This window comes from Hydra viridissima, unplaced genomic scaffold (genome assembly GCF_058129835.1).
Source record: "Hydra viridissima isolate aposymbiotic clone 2 unplaced genomic scaffold, HvirCarnegie_v1 scaffold_8, whole genome shotgun sequence".
NCBI lineage: Eukaryota > Metazoa > Cnidaria > Hydrozoa > Anthoathecata > Hydridae > Hydra > Hydra viridissima.
Window position 1 is genome coordinate 8,292,217 of NW_028324307.1, and position 26,151 is coordinate 8,318,367.

The 26,151-nt window shown below is 29.5% G+C and overlaps 2 protein-coding genes across 18 annotated transcripts; both read left to right on the forward strand.

The window, feature by feature from the left end:
• The first annotated feature begins 358 nt into the window (after positions 1-358).
• On the forward strand, positions 359-19,118 carry LOC145186691 (DNA repair protein XRCC4-like). 13 transcript variants are annotated; one of them, XR_016454734.1, is made up of 15 exons: positions 360-529; positions 7,783-7,931; positions 8,012-8,047; positions 8,219-8,310; positions 8,518-8,583; positions 13,560-14,942; positions 15,209-15,265; positions 15,339-15,393; positions 16,586-16,624; positions 16,722-16,755; positions 16,839-16,863; positions 17,003-17,106; positions 17,197-17,280; positions 17,847-18,075; positions 18,621-18,806. XR_016454734.1 is itself a non-coding variant. In XM_090094997.1 (14 exons), exons 1-13 carry the CDS (start codon positions 418-420, stop codon positions 18,682-18,684), a joined length of 921 nt encoding a protein of 306 aa, XP_089951123.1. In that variant the 5' UTR covers positions 359-417; the 3' UTR covers positions 18,685-18,717; positions 19,086-19,118. The 13 variants fall into 13 exon arrangements, 8 of the variants coding, with proteins under 8 accessions (XP_089951123.1, XP_089951122.1, XP_089951124.1 ...); XR_016454732.1 differs by lacking the exon at positions 17,847-18,075 and having other exon boundaries at positions 359-529; positions 8,219-8,314; XR_016454730.1 differs by lacking the exon at positions 13,560-14,942 and having other exon boundaries at positions 359-529; positions 8,219-8,314.
• Positions 19,086-25,884, forward strand: LOC145187010 (kinesin-like protein KIF17). Of its 5 annotated transcripts, XM_090094977.1 has the most exons (8): positions 19,086-19,146; positions 19,331-19,345; positions 20,890-21,043; positions 21,158-21,340; positions 21,838-22,032; positions 23,962-24,162; positions 24,247-25,364; positions 25,502-25,884. In XM_090094977.1, the coding sequence occupies exons 3-8, from the start codon at positions 20,920-20,922 to the stop codon at positions 25,571-25,573; spliced, it is 1,893 nt and encodes a 630-aa protein (XP_089951103.1). In that variant the 5' UTR covers positions 19,086-19,146; positions 19,331-19,345; positions 20,890-20,919; the 3' UTR covers positions 25,574-25,884. The 5 variants fall into 5 exon arrangements, with proteins under 5 accessions (XP_089951103.1, XP_079919442.2, XP_089951104.1 ...); XM_080063316.2 differs by lacking the exon at positions 19,086-19,146 and having other exon boundaries at positions 19,288-19,345; XM_090094978.1 differs by lacking the exons at positions 19,086-19,146; positions 19,331-19,345 and adding an exon at positions 19,365-19,393.
• Positions 25,885-26,151: the final 267 nt, after the last annotated feature.

Here is a 26,151-nt window from a genome sequence, read left to right on the forward strand (position 1 = left end):
AAAAACAAACAAAAACTTACGAACTTTTACGTTTTCCCTCGCCACTATATTTAAGTTTTTTACCACCATGTATACAACAATACTTGATGAAATAGTATTAAATCTGAGGTGCTATAAAACAGCATTCTTAGGAACAGATTTTCTAGCAGTCTCAATAGTTCTAGCATCTCTAACTCATAACTTAACAAAATTAGTATCTTCATATTTTTTGATAGCCTCTTTTAACACTACAAATGATGAAAAGGAAGCAGAGCAAGTAAAAGCAATTGGCATTTTCACTATATAATATAACACTTGGATTTGTTTTGGTACGTGACGTTTTTAGCCAATGAAACGGACTTTCGGTAGGATAAGAATTTATTTTTGGCTACCGACTTTCGGAAGGCTATCCACAGCTTTATAGTGTTTTAAAGGAAAATGAGTTTAAATAAAATTTACATAAATAACCAACCGTACTTTCTCTACTCAGATTTTGAAGATGGATTGGCTGTTTCTTTAACTAATGGTTGTGATGTGTACCATGGCGAAGGTACATTTTGTTTTTTTAATTTTTTGATATAAATTTTTTATTAAAAAATTTGATTTAAATTAACCTGGTTAGAAGTATGAAAACCTTTTACTACTGAGAGGATAATGAAAACATCTTACATACAGGACAATACTACTATGCTTGTATGTTAGGTAGTTGTTTTATTATTTACATGCGAAAAAACCTTTATATTACAGACATAAAGATGATTTTTACTCACGAACCTCCTTCAGTATGTTTTTTGTAAAAAGTATTATAATCTACTATCAATCAGTATAAAATTAAAAAGATTGAAACTAAATTAAGATACAAGTGCATTACTAGCTTTATATTTGTCAAATGAAAAACTATTAAAATCAGCTGCATGTAATTGCATTCAAAATTCAGTCTTGACATTATTACTTTTCTTTAAAAATATCAAATTAGATAAAATAAATCTAGCATGGACAATTTCTTAAAACATTTAAGAAAAAGATAGAATGACTCCTACAGAGAACCAAAATTACTTGACTTAGTTTTAGATTTATTACAAATGCTCTTAATACAAATATAAAGCCTAGAAATTTTTTTTATTATTCTTCCAATAAGGCAAAGATCTGCTCCCTTTTTGCAAGTTCACCAAGTGAGCTTTTCTATCAGTAGTAAATAACTCTGGAAAGTAAAATAATTAAGTGTAAATAATTTGCCCAGAACTTAGCTGTATCTAAAAATGCATTATGAAACCATCATTATCAAAATATTCCCAATGAAGTTTTATTTCTCTATTTGGTAATAGTATGAGTAAATCTGATTATTAGTGTCTTCACAACAATGCACTGAGAAAAGGTTGCCATTTTAATTGTCTAGGATTTGTGAAGGAAAAAAGAAAAATTGTTTGGCAAATAATACAAATGAATTTGATATAGTTTGTGATTTAGCTTTTGGCATTAATGGATTATGGGTTATCAATGATTAGTTGTCTTCACTAAATGCCTGAACAAGGATAATGGGATTTTTTCTTATAATAAGTTCAATTTAGGAAGTTAAGAAAGTGCAATTAAAGTGAAACAAAGAAAGTTATTTATTCAAACTAAGTTTCAAGACAATACAGGTCAGGTTTTGGATCTACCCAAATTTAGTTGCTCTGACCAAAGATTTTTTTTGCAATGCAAAACTGGCAGTCAAAGTTCTTGAAATATTTTATGTAATCCTGTGAATTTTTTATCTAATTCTTATCTGGGCTTTTTTAATTGATTAGTTAAAGTTTTGTCTATTGGAATAATGAAGTAAAGAGGCTCAGAAATTACAAAATAAAGGTTTTAAGGAGTTATGTGAGTCATTTAAACAGAAGTGTTCATGATGCAAAATAAAAGAAGATTGCTTGAGGTGCCTCTTGTGTTCTTTAGATCCTGTCATTTGTTCTTTACAATAGCTAAATCAAAAAAATTTTTTAAATGGCATTTTAAATCTTTTAAAGTAGCTGTATCACAGCAGCTTTTTGTTATAAAATGGCATTTTTGTGAAAAAAAAATTTGAAAAGAAATTTTGAAGTCTTTTTCCTTTAAAAGCTCATGATAACATCAGGTACAAAAAAAAGGAAATAAATACTAAAATGTTACTTGCCATATAAACTTTTGTCAAAATATAAAAAATTTTTTTAATTTTTTTTTTTTTTTTTTGATAATTTTAAATAAGGCTAAAATTTATGAGAAAAAAAAAACAAAAAGTCCTCCAGAACTAGTGAATAATGATATGAAACAAAAATTACAAGTTATTCTATGAATGCATATCAAATTTTAAGACCCTAGGGCTCCACTTGAAGTTCCAAAATCTCAAAGCATTATAGACAAAAGATGTGTAAAGTGCTTATCTGTCATTGGTCAAGGTATTTCTTATAAATGTACAAAGACTACTCTACACAAGAACTTGGTAAAAATCACAACTAAAGACAGAGTTACTGTTGAGACAGTTGCAGTGTCAATCTTTTGTTCATCTACTGCTTTTCCACATGGAATATAATGACTCAAACAAGCACAAGGAGGTAGCCCATTTCCTTTCCTTCTAGGTAAATATTATCTTTGTAAAATGCTTTTAACTTTTAATTATTTCAGTTAGTTTGACTATTTTACTCAAACTTTGTACTTTATTTACAGGGACCTCTAGGTTTAAATAGCTTTTCCAAGAGAAAGATTACCTTGCAGCTGAAGACTTTGCAAAAGTTCAAGTGAACACTAGCCACTTAAATTCTGGAGTCCAGAAATTGGTTTTAAATTTGAACAGTATGTTACAGACCCACATTATAGAAAAAATTTTGCTTTTTTCTTTAATGCATTTTGGGGAGCAGCTTGCTTCTGAAATTACATACACTGAAGTTAATTTTTCCCCAAAAAACAAATCAACAGCACTAAAAGTGCAACATCTCTGGAACAAACCCTTCTCAAATGTGTAGTTTCACAAGATCATCTTGTGAAGGTTGGAATTTATGGAGGAGTTAGTTTTCTCAAAGTCAGTTTGGGTGTCATGGATTTGCAACAACCTACTCAACAAGTCACAAGAAAATTTATGACTCATCAGACCTTAAATGTCAGCTTTTGCTTTCTGTTTGTGAGGAACTTCTAGAAATCTAAGGGAATATCAAAACCATCTTGGAACTTGTCCAAGTGCAACAAATCACCTTCTTTTTATCTTCTCATATGAAAGTTGCAAACATTATATATGGAATTCAGTCCCATGCCCCTGTATTTGGTGTGATGTTAATGTAAATAGTCTTTTAAGCTGTGAAGCTCCAAGAACATTTGGTTCTGTCAAGAAAAGCTATAAAGGATTTGTCTCTTCTGGCAGTGATGGCAAAAAAGCAAAAAGACTTAACAACACTGCTCATCTTCCAATTATAATTATGTCTAGTGAATCTCTCATTATTGACCTTATTCCTCCAATGGAACTTCATCTGCTATTAGGATTTGTAAACATCTGCTTAAATCACTCAAAGATGCATGGCCTCATACTGATTAGTGGCTGGCTGGACTACACATTTAAATCAAGCCATACAATGGCGGTCAGTTGGCAGGACCAGATTGCAGGAAGCTCTTGAAAAACATAGACTTGCTTTACAGCTTGCTGAAAGAGAATTTGCATTTCAAGTTTTTACTTACTGACACACTGCAAAAGTTCAATGTAGTTGTTGAGTCTTGCTTTCAATAAGCTTGACAAAGCCTTCTCTGAAAAAATCCAAAGCTTCAAGGAGTCCTACATTACTCTCAATGGACCATCTATAATATCAAAAGTTCACAGAGTCTTTTACTACATTCAGAGTTTTATCAACAGAAAGAAATGCTTTCCTGGAATCTTCATTGAGGAAGGAGCAGAAGCTTTTTATTATAAGTTTAGGCTGACGCAGAACATTTCCCTGGTTATCCTCAATATGCCGAGTGTTTGACCAGCTGTCTGGTTGATCTCAACAGAAAACACATATGAAGATTGAGAATTTTAAACTCTATTCAACATAGTGATTATTATTCCAATATGTAAAGGAAGAATTATTTTTGCTTTAATTATAAGAATTGTCATATGTTTATGAGAAAAAATGCTATATATAATATTCCCAAATTCAATATTTTGTACTAAGTTAATAATACCAAAAACATTAAATGCAGTTTTCTCTCTCAGACATCAATTGTTGATTCTATTATTAGTACTTTTTTGAGTCCAACTGATGTTTACATGGAGCCTTTCTCCTTCTTGCCAAAGCTTTGCCATTTGCCTTGATGGCTGAGTATAGGTGTGTTGATACACATTCCTTAGTAGTTTCTGACTTCCAAGGCCACCAGCCACCATCCTGTTTTGCAATAAATTTGTTAATTTAAAATGGGATATATTTATCATCTTTTTGTTTGATTACAAAAGTGTGACTAAAAGAAACTGGTTTTTCTACTGATTGAACAACAATTTATAAGATCTTATCAACTTTTCTATTCTTGAAAATAGAAATAATTATTAGAATTAGCATAAATTTCTATGGTATCCCAAAAGAAAAAAAATATATCTTGAGCTAAATTCCATCAAAGTGAAGCATTTGCAAAAAAAAAATGGTTGTTTTTTTTTTTTTTTTTATATTAGAATAATGGATGGACCTAATTCACTTGGTTATTGTGTTTAACTAAAGTGAGAGTAAATTTTAAAAAATATGGTAGAGCAATAAAAGAATTTTGAGGCAACCTTTATCACTTTAAAATGATAAATAAATTTTCAGTACCTAACTGTTCTGATAATTAAAACCTTATCTTGATATTGAGGATTTAAAACTTATGTTGATTTGAGAGAATATAGTCTTTTCAAATGATATAAAAAGTTAGTATGCAGCTACAATAACTTTGCATGTTAAAAAATATTTTTAAAATATTGATAATATTTGTAAAGACAATTTTTTTTAAAGTGCATACAAAACAAAATTTTCTAAATGAGGTCATCTTTGCTTTTGTCTTAAAAAAAAGTTCTGCCTTGTTGCTTTTCTTTACTAAAACATCTAATAATAAACTTTGTATTCAATAATAGGCTCATTTAATATGAAATCATCCAAAAAAAGAACATTTTCAACAACCTTACGTCTCAGAATTTGTTCATTTTTACCTCACTTGCAGTCCATATTAAAAAAATAATAACTGCAAAAATTTCAGTTAAAAATACACATAGGTTCCAGAGATATCGTCAGTTAAGATAATGCTGACTCAGCATTTTAGTGATTATCTGAAGCGACTACAAAGCAACTTTGGCATATAGTATCTTCATAATGGCTTGGGAAATTTCCTAAAATTTGGTTCCCCAATAGATTTTAACTTGTGGAATCCAAAAAGAGCACCCTCAAGACTCGATTGTCTCAGGAAATGCCTTGTTTATCCAATTTTGTTCAAAATTATTGACTTGTAAATTCATGATTTTTGGAAGTAAAATGAAGGCTGTGGCCCAGAATCCCAAATAAAATGTTTAATTGTATATCTTTATTTTATCTTAGTCTACTGAAAAAAATTAGATTCATCAATTGTCTCTAATACTTGATCAAAATTTGCGTTTAAAAATTGTGTCTTTATTGAAAAATTGAAATTTTGTAACAAAAGCAAATGAAATGTTTTTTAAAACATTTATTTGAATAAAACATCAAATAGTGTTATTTATTGACTAGTTTAGGACGTTTATAGTCATAGGCCAAGGGAGGGCCAGGGGGCCTCTGACCAATTTTGCTTTCCCCCCCCCCCCCCCCCCCCCCCTCCAATCTCCCTGGATTTTTTTTTTTTTTTTTTTAATGCATTAAAGGATATGATAATAAATAATTATTAAAATTCAATTTAAAAACAATTTTTTTTAGTTTAAGTTTGAGAAACAATTTTTTTTCATTATTTACCTCTTATTTCAAAGTAAGCACTTAAAACTAAGATCTTTTCACGATTTTAAAAATCATAAATTTTAAAAACAAAAATATTGAAATATTTTTTAAAACATTTTAACAACCAATATCTTTAAGGTGTTATTTAGTAGATTAATATTAATATAGTCATTGACATAATAAGGTGGACAGTGGGATTTATTTAAACCCTTCTCAGCCTTCCATCCAAAGATTTGAAAAAAAGTAAGGAAGAAAGACAAATTCTAACTGCAAAATAGGTAAATAAAATTGCAAAAAAATTATTTTAAATGTATCTAACTATTTTTTTGTAACCAACTGCTTATATTCTCTAAATATAAATCAGATATGTTGTACATACGACCTTATATTGTTGTGGGACATGTAACTTTGGAATTGACATATAACTTCAGATTTGAGCACCCAAAACTCGTCATTTTTCATTGGCCAAAAGTTTTTACCTGGTCCATGTGGATGAATAAATCTGACTTTTATATCAAGCTCACTTACATCTTCAGCAATCCCTACCCACCAAAATCTGTCATAAAAACATGAAAAAGATTTCCTCTAATATAAATTTTTTTACTTTCCATGTGTGTTCCAAAAGGATTGCAATACTTTGTAATTTTTCTCTCAAAATGTTTTCCATAGAATTGCTCATGATAACAACATATAACTCTTATTGAACAATATTTTTCCTTTAAATTTGCTCGCCATATTATTACTTCTTGTTTTTCACAAAAAAGATCTTTGAATTGAACAAAACCTTGTTTCCTAGAAAATCCAGTTTTGTGACAATGAACGTTAAGACTTTTTCCAATGTCACATTTCTCCATATTAAATATGTTTATCATTTATAATATTACCTGCTAAAATAATGCAAAAAAAAATAAAATTCACAATCATTCTTTAAAAAAATACAAACAAGTATAACCTTAAAAAAGAACAAAACAAAACATTTGCTTGTTGTTGATATGATAAGAGGTAAGCATTCACCAATTTGAATTGAAATAATGAAAAAAAAGTGTTTCTCAAACTTAAACTAAAAAAAATTGTTTTTAAATTGAATTTTAATAATTATTTATTATCATATCCTTTAATGCATTAAAAAAAAAAAAAAAAAAATCCAGGGAGATTGGAGGGGGGGGGGGGAAAGCAAAATTGGTCAGAGGCCCCCTGGCCCTCCCTTGGCCTATGACTATAAACATCCTAAACTAGTCAATAAATAACACTATTTGATGTTTTATTCAAATAAATGTTTTAAAAAACATTTCATTTGCTTTTGTTACAAAATTTCAATTTTTCAATAAAGACACAATTTTTAAACGCAAATTTTGATCAAGTATTAGAGACAATTGATGAATCTAATTTTTTTCAGTAGACTAAGATAAAATAAAGATATACAATTAAACATTTTATTTGGGATTCTGGGCCACAGCCTTCATTTTACTTCCAAAAATCATGAATTTACAAGTCAATAATTTTGAACAAAATTGGATAAACAAGGCATTTCCTGAGACAATCGAGTCTTGAGGGTGCTCTTTTTGGATTCCACAAGTTAAAATCTATTGGGGAACCAAATTTTAGGAAATTTCCCAAGCCATTATGAAGATACTATATGCCAAAGTTGCTTTGTAGTCGCTTCAGATAATCACTAAAATGCTGAGTCAGCATTATCTTAACTGACGATATCTCTGGAACCTATGTGTATTTTTAACTGAAATTTTTGCAGTTATTATTTTTTTAATATGGACTGCAAGTGAGGTAAAAATGAACAAATTCTGAGACGTAAGGTTGTTGAAAATGTTCTTTTTTTGGATGATTTCATATGGAATGACCCAAAAATTAAAATTCTCATATTAAAGTATTTGGTTTTAAGCCACTGAAAATCAACTTTTATCAATGGCAAATGAAGTGGATATGAGTCAACAAAATTTTTTACAATCTATGAAAAATGCATTTTGTGGTAATAATGGATCTTCAGAAGTGTTTTCTTTTGAAATCAATATCACTGAATATGCTTTCAAGGTATTTTCATGTAACACTCAGTAAAACATTATTTGTTCATTGTGGTGATGTTTTTAAATTGATTGTTTTTTGATTAATAGTTTATTTGGAAACAGATTATAGCTGATGAAATGAAGGTATGGTCTGTTATACTTTTTATGAGAACATGCTTTTGAGACTGGTTATTTTATAAAAAATATATTTTTAAGTTTCTCATAAAATATGTTTTTCATAAAATAAGCATTAATCAAACCCTGTACTAATAACCTGTAAAGTTCAGCAAGTAACCTTTTGGTTAATGTTTATAGTTTCAGCTTGGTGTTCTAGAGCTTAAAAAAGAAGAACAGTTGCTTCCCATGCTATCACTGTTACAGAGAGTTATGAGCAATGTTCAAATGTTGTCGGTTCATTGTTTCTTTCCTTTAAAACCTTTTTGTCATTTGAATATTCCTTTTTTTCTGAAAAAGATGAAATTTTTTTTTAAAAGATGAACTCTTTTAACTATTTTTTTTAAAAAAATCATTCTATAGCTTTAAAAATCAATCAAAATTTGTTACAATTTATTCATAAACATTGAATTGAATATCAACTACAATATGTTATCTAGAATAAAGAAGATAAACTCAAAGACCAGAATGCATTATTGTTAAAAGAAAATAATACAATAACAAAGGTAAAGTTTTGTTAAAACTAAAAAGATTAGTTTTTCCATGTCAAATCACCAAAAAAATATTAATTTTACACATTTGTATCTTGAATTTTTTATTATTTGTATTTCATTATAAACAAACTTAATTAGCCCAAATTTGAACCTAAAAAACTTCAAGTTTTGTTTACATTTTTTCACAGCCAAAAAAGTGAAAAAAAAAACAACTTTCATCTTCAATAGTTTTAGAATACTTTCTTAAAGTTTTATAATTTTTTAAAAAAATTTCTCTTCTTTTTTGTCATGATTTTCAAGTGATTTCCTTAGAATTTGTTTTTCCCTAGGTTTTTGTATAAGGAATTTTAAAAAAAAGCTATGAAATCAAAAATTTTGCTTTGTTTTAACAATTTTGTTTAAAATATTTTGACTTTAAGATAACTAATTTTTGTAGGTAAATTGAAATTTGTCATCCAATATTTCTTATAGTATTTATTTAATATGTAAATGTGTGTGTATAATTTTTTATCTTGTTAGGAAATCTTAAAATTTTCCTTGATTTGCTAAAGTTTTTCACAGTTTTGTAAAATTAGGGTTAATGTTTACAATCATTCCAAGAAAACCCTTTGGAGGTTTGAATATTCACATATGGTAGAGTAACCAGGGCTGTGGAGTCGGTAAACCACAGTTCTGATTCCAACTCCTTAACTTTATCATAGGCAGACTCTGATTCCTGACTCCAACTCCTTCATAAGTCACCAATTTGTAACAACAAATTTACTGTGGTAAAATGTTAAGATTGCCTATTTCATCACCATGATATAAATAATCTGACCACTTAGTGCTTTACACAATATTTAATAGAAAACAATTTCTGAACAAATAACTTTTCTGAACTTTTGTAAATAGATATACAATAAACTCTTATGTAGTCACTAATTAAATTATGAATTAGTCCTCAGAAAAAGTATTGAGTCCGTCAGATCTTCCTTCATGGATGTCCTCAAATCTTATTATTTCTAGTGCAGAGAACAACCTCTCTACACTAACTTGAGTTGGTGGCAAAGCAGTAACCACTCGGGCAACTTCTTTGACCATTTCAGGATACATATCAATTGCTTGCAGTTCTGTTACTTTTGATGAACAGTCAAATTGTTCCACTGCTTTTAATGCACATGAAAAACTGTGCTGAAATTTACTGGCGGTGTTCTCTGATAGGGATGACTCTTTTTCCATGTGGTAACGCTTTGCACGGTCTTTATGGTCCAAATATTTCTCAAAATCAAGTTCTTCATCAGTAGATGATGTTTAAGATGTGGTAGTATGACCCAATTCCTCTTGTTCCTGACAGTATGCAACTTGTTCATTCTTACTGCTATTTCAAACAGAGCTTCTTTTCCTTTTGTCAGTTGTTAATCATCAAGAATTATCCGATGCATTGGATCTACATAAACAGCTGCCAAAAGATTCTTATTTTCTAATAGTACTTTTTCTCTGTTTTATTGAAGCGGCAATGCCACTTGCAGATAATGCTCCTTTTTGGGACAGGCAAATTACCACTTTTTAAGAAAAATACCTGGAGTTAAGTCCTCTTCTTGCAATTTTTTAGTCACTGGAAATGGATGTTGTAGCAGTTCTTCAAGCTCTTTCACCTGTTTTCTTTGGCTTTCATGTAGCATCAATTGAGGATTAGCCATGTCTACGAGAAAAGGTTTTAGTTCAACCAAGCATTGAATCATTAAGTAGGTACTTCCCCATCGTGTGGCTTGATCAATAGTTGCCCCTTTTCCAGCACGTCTCCTCAAAATTGTCTCAACTTTAGGGGTTCTGGCAGCAGTAGCCAATTTTCTCAATTTTTTAATTAGTGCAGCAGCATGTCCTTCTTGCAGACCATCCTGTATAGTCAGCTGTAGCGTATGCACAGCACAGCGCATGTGATGAATGCAAAAACGTATTGACATAGTTTCAATAAAATCATTTAAGCTATCATGTTGCTGTTCATCTGAAGCAACTTTGGTTTGCTCCTCTGTCTCTATACTGTGTTCCTCCATTTTCAATATATCTGTTTCTCTGAACCTAGTATGTTCTTCCAGCTGCCTATCACTTTGAGTAGTCTTGTTCATCAGTTTAATGGTGCTTATCATGTTTGAAGCATTGTCAGTTACAACTGAAAGAACTTGTTCTTTTTTAAGTTCATATTCTTGAAGATTCTTTTCCAATTAGACCTGGAGAAATTCACTGGTGTGATGAGCTTTGGCGTCTTTTACTGTCAATGTCTTGGGAACTAATTCATTATTTTCACAAACATATCAGACATTGATCGCAAAATAGTTCACTCTATGATGTGTACAGCCGTCCATTTTAAGAAACACAAAGCATACTTTGAGAGATTCTCTAAGTTCTTCTTTTTGTCTAATAGCTTCTTCAATCACTAATTTTCTAATACTCTCTCTCTCTCCAGAGAAATGCTAAGCTTGCGGGTCATTTCTCCATTAAGACCCATAAAAGCTGGTTTTGAAAATAATGATATAGGCAAACCATTCTTTACCTCAAGCTCTATGATCTGTTTTTTAAATGTATCTACTGTCATTGTCACAGTAACTTTGTCCTTTTCAAAATATCTTGCAACTGATATCTGCAAGGTTCTCTGCTCCCTTGCTTGGCTGGAAGTGCTGGTCACTGGTTCATTACTTTGGATGCAATCTTTCTCTTTCACTACTTTGAATAGTTCAGAATGAAAGCTCTGTAAATGTCTCTTTAGATTGGAAGCTCTTGTAGGAGCATTTTTATCTTTGCCTGCATATGCACTGATCTTGACTCCACAGTATTTGTTTTCATCTGGATCATTTGTCATACACTGACAGACAAAATGTTTTCCATCTTGAGTAATAGTAAAATGTTCAAATACAGCAGACTTAACAGGAGGCTTCTTTGACATTGTCAGTTTTTTTTATAATGTGCTCACAATTCAAATGACAACTGTTTTTCCTAAAAACAATTGCACACAATTGTTAAAATGTATATACACACAAATTTATATATATTTCACAGCTGTCCACTATGTATAAATTTATATGTTAGAATTACATTTGTCCGAGAAAGAAAAATGTGAAAAGTGCAGGTGCTATGTTTAGACACCAGGGGTTATTTATTGAACTATTGTAAAGCAGTAGATCAGGGCAGTAGGGCAGCGCTAGTTGAGCAATTTTTACTTATTCTAACAGATCTCTTTAATGGTGCATCGGATTTACATTATTTTTTGTTAGAAAGATAATTCTATCTGCTAAAAATGGCTTAGGAAAGAAAAACTTTTTTAAATTTGTTTGAGAAATTATTTGAAAAGTTTGCCCAGCTGCTCAACCTACCCCAGTGGGGTAAGTTGCAACAAATTAATGCATTTCTGTGGCTGCTATGAACTCTTTTATAAAACTAAAATATACATACATACATACATACATACATACATACATACATACATACATACATACATACATACATACATACATACATACATACATACATACATACATAGATGTGATTGAGTCGTATTTTATGTACATAATCTAAAAAAGTAAAAAGCGCAACTGCTACATTGGGCATTAAAAGTAATTAAAAAGTTCTTTTGTTTTCAAAATATATTTTAACAAAAGAGTGTGCATAATTAAGACTTCAGTAAATTTTCAATTTTCTTTGAGGAAAAGCTTGAAATTGAAAATATTTGTAAATTGAAAATAAGTGTTTTTTTTAAAAACTGTAAATTGTCAAGACCGCAGAAAAAATGATAATAAAGAACTTTTAACTTTGAAGTATTCAAAGAAATTAATTTAAAAACATTTCAGCTTTTGACCTTTTTGCATAATTGTGCAATAATTATGGGCTTTTCTATTAAATATGTAAAGTTGTATTTAATGTACGTAAACTAGAAAGGTAAAATTGTTCTTTACTTTCTAGTTTACGTACATTAAATACAACTCAACCTATATATATATATATATATATATATATATATATATTATTATTATTATTATTATTATTATTATTATTATTATTATTATTATTATTATTATTATTATTGTTGTTATTATATAGACTAAATAATTAGCTTGGTTTATATTACATTACTTAAAGTTTCACCCAATAGCGATCATCAGATAACATCTGATGATCGCTATTGGGTGAAACTTTAAGTAATGTAATATAAACCAAGCTAATTATTTAGTTTATATAATAACAATAGTAATATATATATATATATATATATATATATATATATATATATATATATATATATATATATATATATATATATATATATATATATATATATATATATATATATATATATATTAACATATCAAACTCCTAGTCCTACAGTTTTTGCAAACTATTACTACTATTCCCATTATGTCTGGATATCCTACAGCTATCAGAGCAAACTGGGACTTAAAGTTTTGTAACAATTTGAGGGCTAGAGTTTAATACTTAAGCTTTAGACTGACAGAGCCTAAACTATTTTAATGACTAACATATATAAAATTCATATGAAAGTTATGAAACTTTGAAAGATTTTTTTTAAGCTGGAGTCAGAGCTCCAACTCCACGACTCCAACTTTGACTCCACAGCCCTGAGAGTAACTATGCAAACTTGCAAAACATTTTAATCCAAGAGAGATGTTTGATTTTTAAGATTTGGATGGAAAAAAAAACATTCAGTTCACATGTTTCAAGAGCTATATTCTTTTACCATAAACTTTACATGAGTGATGTTACATAAAAATACATATTTCGTACTAAATAACTTAATCAGAAGGTATATTTACATATGAAAAATCTGAATAAGTAATCACTACACAGCCATTGAGTATGAATTCTGTGCAAATGATTCCAATTTGATATACTTGTTTTTATTGGTCATATACTCTTGCTAAAAACTTCCAAGTATATGTATTTAAAATGTCATTGAAAATTCTCTTCAATGACTTGACAAATATTTGTTGTTTTTATAGTTGACAATTCAATGCAAGAGCTCTGAGCCATACTGGCAATTTTTTCCTTTGTATCTTTTCCAGTGATCTTTGAATTTGAATGCATTGTTTTTGTTTCCTGTTCTCTAAATAATTCAAATGAAGTGCCATGGTATTTGATGAAGTCTGGTACATTGAAAAAAGTGGTATGTTTGTCAAGTTAACCACCATGAAAGAGTTGCATCTTAAGTTTCAGCTTTGCAGGCTAGTCTTTTGCTTCTGGTCAGCACTGCAGTAGTATCTTTTGGTTCTTTCTGTTTGCTTTTAAATGGATGTATTTGTTCAGCTTTAGTTTTCCGATCTTGCAATCAAACACTCAGAGTTCAAAGAATTTTGAGAGTGTGGCTTTATCTGGAATCAAAGTTTAACTGCAGGCAGTTAAACTTTTTGATTCACCTTGATTAAATTTTTGGAGCAACTTCCAACAGTTGTTGCAAACTCCTGGAACCTCTTGAAATTCAAGTCCTTTTTAATAAGTTAGTGCACTCTTTTGCTCATAAATGTTGTTAGTTCCTGTTCACATTTTTGCAGACACAAAAAAACACAGAAATTTGCTGCAATCTTAATGATTTTTAAATGTGGCATTTTTAAATGTTGCAATTTAAAAAAATGAAAGTAAATTGTTTACAACAAATGTGTAAATAGATTTGAAAACAAACTGAATAATGCAATTTTAATATCAAGGAATCAAAAAATGGGGCATGGGGAAAAGAGGTTTGAAGCTTTAAATGTTTTGCAATTATTTAACAATATATTTTTTATTTTAGACAACAACGGAAGAATGAAAAATAATTATTAATCTGCAAGTGTATGATAGTTTTAGATGGTTTTTGCTTCATTTACATCATTTACTTTTTAAGTACTGATTAAGTTCATCTTTTATTGGTGTTTTTAGGCAAAAATTTTAAAGGAGAATATCTCTCTTGGACAAAGCTAAAAGTTTTTGATGTTTTGCCAAGTTATTCTACAATATGTTTATGTTTGAGAAATAAGAGAAGTTTAATACCACTATACAAATACTTAGGGTTTTTAGAGTCAAATTTAAAAGTCTAGAAAAACACTGCAAAATACCTGTTGCAAATCAAAAGAAAAGGTAAATAATGGGTTAAATATCAAAGAATGTCTTTTCAGCTTATAATGTTAATGAAATATTGTTTAAAAAGTATACATAAACAGATCAAACAATTAGATGAATGAAGATGGTTTTAGATAATGTATGAAATCTTTTACTCTTATCGCCATAATGTTCAAATGATAACCACAAGAAAGTGAAAATGCAAGCACCAGAATCATGGACATCATAAAAATATTGCAAATCAAATTTTAAAATTTGCATAATTCACAAGATATTGAAGATCAGTTACAGTTAATTTTTTGCTTTTACATTTTCTAAATTATTGTTTGCAAATAAATTAAAGATCAATTTTGAGACATAAGGTTATCATAATTTAATTCATCTCAAGTAGTTAATTTGAAATTTAAATTTTTGTTATTTAAACAATTTTTGTATTTAGACAATTAAAGATGCCTTTAATTACTGAAATGTATAATAATACTAGTTTTCAAATGTTTTTTAATGAAACAAAAATTGTTTTGAAATTTCTTCTTAAACTTAATATTCTGCTATATAGAGAATGAAAAGTTATCTTCTGGAAAAAGACAAATTAGAGCATGAGCTATTTTCAAAGGTAAAATAAATTCTTACTTAAATAGTCAGAAACTCTTTGAAGTTTAATTTTTCCTAATTTTTTCTTTTTTTAGTTCTGTTTGGTTTTAAATGAAAAAAAAGCAAAGATTCGTGCCCTAAAGAATGAACGTTAGTAGTTTACTTAGGTGATTTGTAACTACTTTCTGCTTAAAACCTTTTTTTATACTACATATAAGACAAGAAGTGTTATAAACATAACTATTTTTTTTATACTACATGTAAGACAAATATTACAAATATTATTTAACAATTAAGGGTGGTTTTGAGCTTTACAAGCTTTATTAAATGAATCGGTTTACTAACATTTATCAGTTCATTAAAAGTATTGCTGGCTAAACCAGTATTTATATTTTTCAAATAACATGAAGAATGGATAATGAATAATGTTAAAAGCTCCATTGCAGTTGTTTCAGTCACACAAAATTTCAATTGAATTGTTTTTTGCAATTATCAAGTTGCAAAGTTAAGTATGGTATTATTCTGTTGTCAAAGTTCAGTACAGCATTGTCTGTTATCTCAGTCTTCCAAACACTGGGCATCTGCAGATACTTGTACTTTGCTTGTCACAGCTGGCTTTTTTATAGTTATTTGATGTCTTCATCATAACCAAGACTTATTGCAACTTTTTTAATGGCAAATGTTCCTTTTTTAAATGATGTTCTGTCCGTTATTGATGTAATTCCAGGATGTATGTTAATTCTTGCTCTTTTGGTTGCATATCCTGTAACATTCATGACTTCCTGTAGCAGTAGTCATAGGTCTGACTGTGAATTTACATCATTTTTTTAAAGAATATTTATTATTTGTTTCCCAATTTTACTTTGTAAATTTTACAAACAGTTATTATTTGTCTAATTACAATGAATTTACATTTTGTTTACAATTTCAACTATTTTTATCCCTAAATTTTGTCTGATTACAAAAAATTTTATGGTGCACATTCTTTATTTCCATTTTAATAGAACTGGCTACTGACTCCATCTCTGAAGATGATTCTAAACTTTCTATTTTAAGAGCCAACCTTACAGATATTTTTAGAGACAAGATTTGTAGATATGTTTTTATACATATATAGGTAGTTTATAGATATAGACAATGCCTATATCTATATAACATAGGAGCAGAGATAAATATGAGGTCTGGGGGCAAGTAATAATTTTAAGCTCCCCAAAAATTCATTTAAAAAATAAAAAAAGCTTTTCCTTTTTTTATTATTATTGATTTTAATATCTTTATATATTTGTTTTTTTATTATTATTATATATCTGATTAATTTTATGTATATATATATATATTTTAGTTGAACAAAAGTCTTTAAAATCCAACATTCAAAAGATTGGTAATTTTTACTATTTAAATGTAATAAGTGTTTATTTAAAATCGTTATCCTTAGTGCACCCCCAACAAATATAATTTCTTTAATCTTTATAATATAGAAAACAAATCATCTGAATATTCAGACACAGAAAGGTTAGCATATTTCATTTCTTGATTACAGCATGCATTTTGAAAGTTGTTAATAAAAGTTGTTAATAGCTTAATTGTTCTTTCAGTGATCACGATAACAATCGCACGAAGGTATATATATATAAAAATTTTTTTTTTTTTTTTTTTTTTTTTTTGAGAAAATAATGAGAAAATTTGTCTTAAATATCTACTGCTATTATATATCTATATATATATTTGGCTACAGAGAAAACTGTAAAACCTCTTTTAGAAGAGTATTGGACCTCAAAGTTCCTGCAAAGATTCCTTGGATAATTTAAGTAGCTCAATAGGGCCCGATGATGTTGATATTCCAAAGCGAAAAAGCAAGCAAAAGTAAGAGGTCTTTTTTTTTATTTATCTAAAAACGTTTTTTTAAGTTAAGTTTGTAAATTTAACTCAATAAAAGTTTTATGTAAATTTTAGGAAAGTTCGCTCATCGAAACCAAAAGCACCAGTTACTGTGCCAAGGTTTATTTCTTTGCCAATGCAAAATTCAAGCAGTTCAAGGTGTGTTCATTTACTAAAAACTATAGTTAAATCTTATATTTTACGTTTTGAGGAGCTTTTTTTTTAAAAAAAAAGGTGGTAAAATCCCTTTGTACAAACATCTTGCAGATCTTATAACAGATTTTAAAAAAACTTAATTCAATCTATTCTTACATACCGTGGTGTGACCTAACAAAGTCCTATGTTGTAAGAAATCCTAATGTAACAAATTATAAATTTTATATTGTAAAATAAATATTTTGGTAAAATATTTTTTTATTTTAATTGGATATCTAGTTATTATTTAAATTATAAAGTCTATGTAAATATTTATTTTATAATATACAAAATTTATCATTTGTTACATTCGGACTTTCTTACAGCATAGGATTTTGTTAGGTCACAGCACGGTAACTCTTTTTAAAAAAGAACGGCTTACATTTAAAACAGGGAACTGGTGGATATGAGGAGGGAGATTTACATCTAGTTTGAAAATTACTGCTCGTAAAAGTACCTTTTGGCGTCAAATTTTTCTTTCAATACTTATGTTTTGTAGTATTTTTTTTAATACTGGTATTTTGTTGTAGGGGAGACCAGGGCTAGTTGGCTACAGTTTTAGTTTTTGAGCTCTGTGTATTTCTGGGTGAACTTTTTTGAGGATATCAAATCGCAGTTCAAAAGAATATGAATCTGGCAAGCATGTTCAAGTCTCAAACATTAAAAAAATATATTTGATGGCCCAAAAAGGGCCTCCAAAAAAGAAAAAAATATGTACCAACCTACCCCGACGCGGGGTAAGTTGCCTATACTCTCAGGGTAAGTTGGCATACTTAGAAATTACAAGCCTGTCTACTTTTTTTTTATAATTTCGCATGTCTGTAGATCTATAGTGTTATATAACTTATGTGAATTTACGGCTAATGTGAAAAGTCGTAAGTTGGCATATGTTGCCAACTAACTCCAAAAACTTTTTGCTCAAAAAATAGCTTATAAATCCCCAAAAACGCGAAGTATTGAGAAACACAAAATGTGACTGGTTAGAGCGAACCATACAACACCTACATTTATTCGAGTTTACTTATAGCTAATGCTACTGCTTTTTAAAATTGAAAAAGCAATATAGTTACAAAAATTACAAAATTAGAAAAAAAAAACACAAAAATCGCTATAACTTCTATGCGCATGCGCTTATAGCCCTAATACTACACTGAAAGATGAATTAGTTAAGCGAGAAGGCTCCATGTGAATTTTGGAAATTTCTGGTGTAAAATTCCAAAGTTAAACGCAGTGTGTCAACTTATCCCTGTATCCAACTTGCCCCGGTCTCCCATATTGTTAATTAAAAAATTCCTTTTGTTTAGTTCGACAAACACAAGGGTTCCAGTGGTTTCCGAAGATTATTGCGATTTACTTGACGAATTATAATGATGAGTTCATAGACCTATTTTAAATATAAATGTAATTTATTGCTTGAATTATTGTTGCCAAAGATTTGTAAATCAAATTTGTAAATGGAATCTTGAATAATTGAATATCTAAGTAGCATACATTTTTGTTCCCTTTGTGTTGCATGATACAAACGATATCTAATCGATATTAGCGCATATGCTTAGAGTATATATTGCGAATAGTATAGGAATATATACAAATAAATAGGTTGATTAAGTTCATGTTATCTTTTCTGTTCCAAAACATGACATCAAAATATGTCGCTAAAAGTTAACATTAAAATCTTGGAAATAAACGACAAAAGTTTTGAAGGAGCGAATTTTTTATTATTATTAATCATGGAAATGAAAGCTAGAAGTTAACTTATTTTTTTTTAGTGTTAACTCATGTGATGACAATTGGTTCCGCTTGGTCTCCATGTTTGTAGTCTCCATGTTTGTATGTTACTTGTGCTTTTCTGTTAACTGACAACAACTTAAATAAAAAAATTCAAAAAAAATGTTAAAAATTAATTATTTCAATCGAACTAAATGTCGACCTCGCATCAGTTAACATAGGCGTATAAAATGTGCGTATAGTCTGTCTTTCTTCTCCCTTAAGTAGATTTGGTATTTTTGTTTAGAGAATGAGTACGAAGGTGAGACATTTTGATTTCGGTTATAAAGGTTACATTTATGGTATGAAGGTATAAGATTATTATTTTTTGAAACCTAGTGCGTTAAGTTGCCGCTCACCAAATATTATAAAAGAATTATTCTCTTTCATTTCCTGTAATAAATTCTTTAAGATTTTTTCCGATACGAGAACATTGAAATTTGCGAGCCCTTTAAATCGGTGTTAAACTTACGTAACACGATAGCTAGCTTCAAATTTAAGTTTCGTGTGGTGCACGATATTCACTGAGCCTAGTAGGCATAAAAATTTTACTAAATGTGTTGCGGAATTCAACATTGGTTGCTGTAAATAATTTTTCTTCGCTAAATACAAATTAAAAGTAAGAACTAAAAAAATTTATTTTAAACTTATGCTTCGTCGTTCTTTTGATCGCTGCACATCTCTAGTCGCCATTCTGTATAAAAATATTTTAATATATTGAGCTTTATCGAGTTTAAATTTAACATTAGTTGTAGACAATGCCTGCTACTAAAACAATTTCTTTTAAACAAATAAGAGACACCAAGTATGTAATATTACATACATACATACATACATACATACATACATACATACATACATACATACATACATACATACATACATACATACATACATACATATTTTTCTTATTAATATATAGTAATTTATGCTAGTTTATTATGTTGCTTGATGTACTGTATGTTTATGTGGTTGAAATGGTGCCTTGAAAGTAAATCTTTTCACCATGTATTTGGTGGTTTGAAAGGGTAAATTGCACTGAAAGTCATTTGAACTGCACAAAACTTTGACCTCTTAATTGAAACTAAATTTTTTTTATTTAAAGTAAGCAAAAAACTTTTGAGAAATAAATTAGCTTGTCACTGTTAATTACACACAGAAAAAATTGAAATAACAGCCAAATTAAGTATTAAATTTTATTGCATTTTTTTTCCGGTTCACGTTTATTTTATAAATAGCTTAGTTCGGTTCACGTTTGTTTGAGAATTACTGACCTATTGCAATTAAATGAGCATTCAAGCATATTAGATAAGTGAACAGCTTACCCCCTTAAATTTCACTTAACTGTGTAAATAAAAGCTGCAAAAAGAGAGTGAAGCTGGGTGTTTATTTTTGGTAAACAGAGTAAATGTCCGTGTCTCTTATGTTTAACAAAACGTACGCTTAATTAAACTTATCAAAAATAAATTGGGGAACTAATTAAAATAACAAATGATGTATTATTTTGGGGTTACTTTTTAAGGGCTTTTTTTTTTTTTTTTTTTTTTTTTTTTAAGGAAATTGAACGCCAAACTTTTATTTGTTAATTTAATCAGTCAAATAAAGTTTGTTTTTTTTTAACAAAGAAAAAATGACATTTTGATAGGTATATTTCATTTGAAATACAAAAGTTTTTCATTTAACAGTTTTACAAAGTTTTTATTTATTTCCATTCGTATGTTGTAATTTTTTTAGGGTGTTTTTATTATTGTTTGATTAACATGTGCTTGAAAAAATAATGAGTTTGAAAATGTGGTTTTTTTAAAGGAAAATTGACTTTCAAAGCAGTCGTGAAAAATGAGCGAGAGTGTTAAAGCGATTGTTCGCTGCCGTCCGCTTAATGAAAGAGAAATAGACGCCAATGTGGATATTGTAGTTTCCGTGGATACTTTAGAAAGACAAATAACTTTGTCTCGATCAAGTAAAATGTTATATTCTTGGGTTTCTTGTACATTTACCATATTCATTTATGTTATATATAATATGTAAATTGTTTTTTCGGAAATTTAAAATCGGTTGACTGGTTTTTACTAAGGCAACATCAATACTCACCGGCACCGTTCATTCACGTTCGATCACGTGTTTGCCACAGACGCAACTAATGAAGAAATCTACAACGAAGCTGTATCGCCTCTAGTTGAGAGTGTTCTTCTCGGTTACAACGGTTGTGTTTTTGCATTCGGCCAAACGTCTTGCGGAAAAACATTTTCCATGCAAGGTATTAAACTGTTCAAACTTTTATCTTCATTGTAGTATATGTCTGCAGATCGAGATGATTCTTGTTATAAGTACTTTGTGGTGCTGAAATTAATCCGTGATTTTTTCATAAGAAAGTTACGAATTGCTTTTGGTACTTTAATTTCCTTATGAGAGTTTTGAATTAGGAAATAAGTTTAATCTTTTTTATTTCGACCCAAGAAATAAAATTTTTTTATAAAATTTGTTTGCAGCTTGTGAACTCTTAGAATGTTTTGCAGCTTGTGAACTCTTTGAATGTTTTACGTGGTATTTTTTATAAAATTTGTTTGCAGCTTGTGAACTCTTTGAATGTTTTACGTGGTATTTTTTTTTGAACTCTAGAATGTTTAACTTGTTGTGCAACAACGAATCAAACTTTGACGTGCAGTTTGAAATATCAAATGTAATAGAGATTAATAACTGCATGAGTAAGTATGAACTTTAGAAGAACTAATTTTTGTCATTTATAAATTTAAGGGGTACAAAAACCGTCTTCTCAACGTGGTGTTATGCCCCGGGCTTTTCAACAAATATTCGAATGTATTCAAGCGACTGATGTCAGTTATTACGTTGTTCGAACTTCTTACTTAGAAATATATAATGAAGAAATTCGCGATTTGTTGCAAAAGCAAAACAATCATAAGCTTGAAGTCAAAGAACATCCTGAGAAAGGTATAAATCAAAATTGCTTTTACAAATGGAACAAGGATTCGGACTTTGTTTAACACTTTTTTTTGCATCACAACACTGATTTTTATAATCGGCATATGACAACGATACAGAGCCCTATATTTAATACTTATCTTGCAACGATATAAAGTCCCACGATGCATATTTTTTCTTCAACTTCATTCCTATTATTTTTTAATAAAAAATGAGGCAGCTGTACGCTGGTACAGCATTAGCGGAGAAGTGTAAGTAAAAAATGAGTAGTTGCAAATGACCTTAATTTAAAGAATAAACTAAAACATAATGAAACCCATCTTAAACTATAATTTTCAATCTTTTTGCATTAGACTTTTTTACGTTCAATCAAAATATTTCCAATTTACGGGATGAATAAAAATGAAAATGATATTAGTTTTTAAGAGTTCTCGTGAAATAGACTCGTAAAAAAAACTCCCTATTTCGACATGATATATTTGATTTTGTAATAACAAAAAATTTATCTTTTTTTGTCAACTTGGTAAGTTACTTAAGTTTTGTATGTTCAGTTAATAATTTGCAATTAAAGTAAAAGCACCTGTTTTGAATAAATTTTGTAATATAAAAATTTATGTAAAACCAAGTTCTTTAACAATTGTGTATTAGAAAATAAACTAATTTAAAGTAAGTAATGTACTCATATTTTATATACATAAACAAAAGTTTTATGCGACGGTTCTAACTTAAGATTCATGGGTATACAAGCAAATTGCAACTCTACTGAATTCCTTATAATTCAGCAACTCAAGAATAGTGGAAAGTCATGTCGAAAAATTTCAAGACAAATAAAGTGCTCTGTTGGAATGATTCAAGAGCGCTACCTAAACTACTTAAGAGTATCAAAACTAGAGTTCGGAAAAGAGCAACGACTAATCGAGAAGATAATTTGATTTTTGAAAGAATCTATTTATCTCCAGCAAAACCATTAAAATAAGTTTTAAAATTTTCTGTAAATATTAACTTTCTGTAAAAATTAAGGACAAATAAGAAATATGACGTTGTTTTGTAGAAAGATGAATCTAAAATTATCATTTTGGAATCACATGGCAAGTAGTATGTACGCAGACTATCAAATAAAGAATATGATCCGAGTTATACTTAAAAACAGTAAAATTTGGTGATAGAAGAATTACAGTGTGGAAATGTTTCTTATCATCAGGTATTGGTCGTATTCACAGACAATACGACAGCTGATATCTGTATCAAGATGCTTGGATAAACTATGCTTCAATATGCTGAGGATAAAATGGCGTTGATTTGGACAATTGAGTATGATAACAATCCTAAGCATATAGTTTTTAAAGCTAAGAGATGGTTCCAACACCTCTGTAATCTGGGAATTATGCTGGTTAATACAATTACCTTTTATCGTTATATAAGGCAATTCTATCAACCAGTATAATCCCCAGATTTAAAGTCTATAAAAAGTTATGGTAAGTTTTGAAAAATGGTAAAGCAAGACAAAAACTGCGAAACAAAAAACAGTTGTGGAAGTTTGTAAAAGCTGCATGGTATGCTATTCCAAAATCAACTTTTCGAAAATTAGTTAACAGCCAAAAGGGTAATTTTCCAAAAGGGTAATTTTCCAAAAGGGTAATTTTCCAAAAGGGTAATTTTCCAAAAGGGTAATTTTCCAAAAGGGTTATTTTCGGCACGTTGATACTGAAAAGAGAAATCCAAAAAAATTTTTTTTTTTTAAATTGTCAATCCTGTAACCCTGAAAACAAAGAGAGCAAAATATTTTTTTTTTTAAATAAGATGGATAACAATAAACTGTGAATGAAAAAATTATCAATGCTCGTCAATAAACTGTATTTTTTTCAAGTGAGATTCTGCATGTGTCTTTTTTTTCATCACTGTAAATAAAATTAATTGAATTTAATTTGTTTTATCTAGGCGTTTATGTCAAAGACCTAACCAATATTGAGGTAACATGTATTGAAGACATGGAAGAAGTGCTGGAAATCGGAAGTTGGAACCGTGTTTTAGGTTCAACGGCTCAAAACCCTGACTCTTCTCGATCGCATTGCATATTCACTATCGAGTTCGAAATTTCATTCTTTAGCGATCGAGATCAACAAGAACATTTTAGATCTGGTAACTTACACTTTTTATGATCATAAAACAAGCGTTATTATGATGTAAAATAATAATTAAAAATAAGACATAATAAATCTTTAGGTCGATTAAATTTGGTTGATCTCGCTGGAAGTGAGCGCCAGCGTCATTCAAAATCGGAAGGAGATCGTTTTCGCGAAGCTACCAAAATCAATCTATCTTTGAGCGCTTTAGGAAACGTTATATCAGCACTAGTAAATGAGAAATCAAAACACATTCCTTACCGCGCTTCCAAGCTCACGCGTTTGCTGCAAGATTCGCTCGGTGGAAATTCGCGCACTCTTATGATCGCTTGTGTTAGTCCAGGCGATAACAATTACGGAGAAACATTAAGTACTTTGCGCTACGCTAACCGAGCAAAAAACATTAAAAATCGACCACGCGTTAATGAGGATCCAAAAGATACCATGATTAAGCAATATCAGAAAGAAATTAAAGTTTTGCGTCATTTATTATCTAATCAAATAAAGATATCGGGCGAAACACCTACGTTGCCTCTTCCTGTTTCATTAGAAAGCAACGAAGATAAAAAACCAAGTCGTACGGCGGTTGTTATAACTAAACAAGAAAGATTGGCCTACGAGCAACAAATCTCTGGACTTCAACACAAATACGATTACGAACATGTTTCGCGTGAAAAGTTTGAAACATCTTTGAAATCTACAAAAGCTGACTTTGATAATTACCGCTTGAAAAACGAGTACAAAATACACAAGCTACAAATTGAATATCAACTGAGAATAAATAAACTAGAAAAACTGCTTCAAATGGCCAAGGATGATGTTAGCGAGGAGTCAGCTTATGTATCCAACGATAGCGATGAAACTGAAAATATTTCCTCAGATTTTTCAGACAAAAAAGACAAAAGCACTCTTCTGAGCCCTGTCACCGAAAACTCGCATTTGTGGAGTTATCAATGGCTAAAATGCTACTGTGACTCCAATGGTAGAACTATGAGTAGAAACTTTTTCTCGTTGAACTCGCAGACGGATGACCAATTTAATTGTATATGCAGCGAGCAAATTAAAAAAAATCAAACCAACGAAAAAGAAAGTCAAACTTGTCAAATTTGTATTAAGCGAGCAAAGTTAAGGAATATTGATTGCAGTAACTCCAGTTTAGTGACGTCTCAACCAAGTTCTATTTGCGAATCTCTTCTTAGAGAAGATATGTTGGATGAGGTAATCTTTTTCTCCTAAATCGATGCGTAAAGTTATTTTGTTTCAACCAGAGAATCTGTCGCAAGATATTTTGAAATTTTTTCTAAAATAATTTGTTAAGAACGACGGCATAAATTTGTTGAATATTTTTCTTTTAGAAACCGCAAAGACTTCGTAACGGTGTTTGTTGTTTCATTCCTGGAATTTCATTCTTTGGCGAAACAAGTTGAAAAAAAAAAACAAGTTCATATTAAAACTAGCAGGAAGAAAAAACAGGTGTTATGTAGAGACTCAGAAGACTGATGAAAGAGACAGAAGAGACTGGCACCATTGCCATTTTATTCGAAATTGAATACAATTTCAAAGATTTGGATAAATTCGTAAAAAAAAAATTCAAAAATAGAATGTTATTACAAATACCTTAATTTAAAAACATCACTAAAAATTCAATAAAAAGTAGTGATAATTGTACTTTTTATTTGATTGTATTTTGTTTAAGTGATTATAGTTTAGTTGATTATAGAAAATGTTCTTTATGAAAGTTCAAAAATTTTTTTTTTAATGACACTACACAATACGTTTTTTTCTGATTAAGTTTTAAGCTTTCTTTTACATAATTTTGGGTTGTTTATTTCAAAAATGGTAACCATATTTACTTATTACGTTATAAAATTTTTATTCTGTAACATATATCCCTATTTTATGATGTAGAGAAATCAGAACAAGGAGTCATTCTCACAATTGTCTCAATCATTAGTAGAGTGTGACAATATGTTAAATAGACGATGGAAGATGGTGAAGACGATGA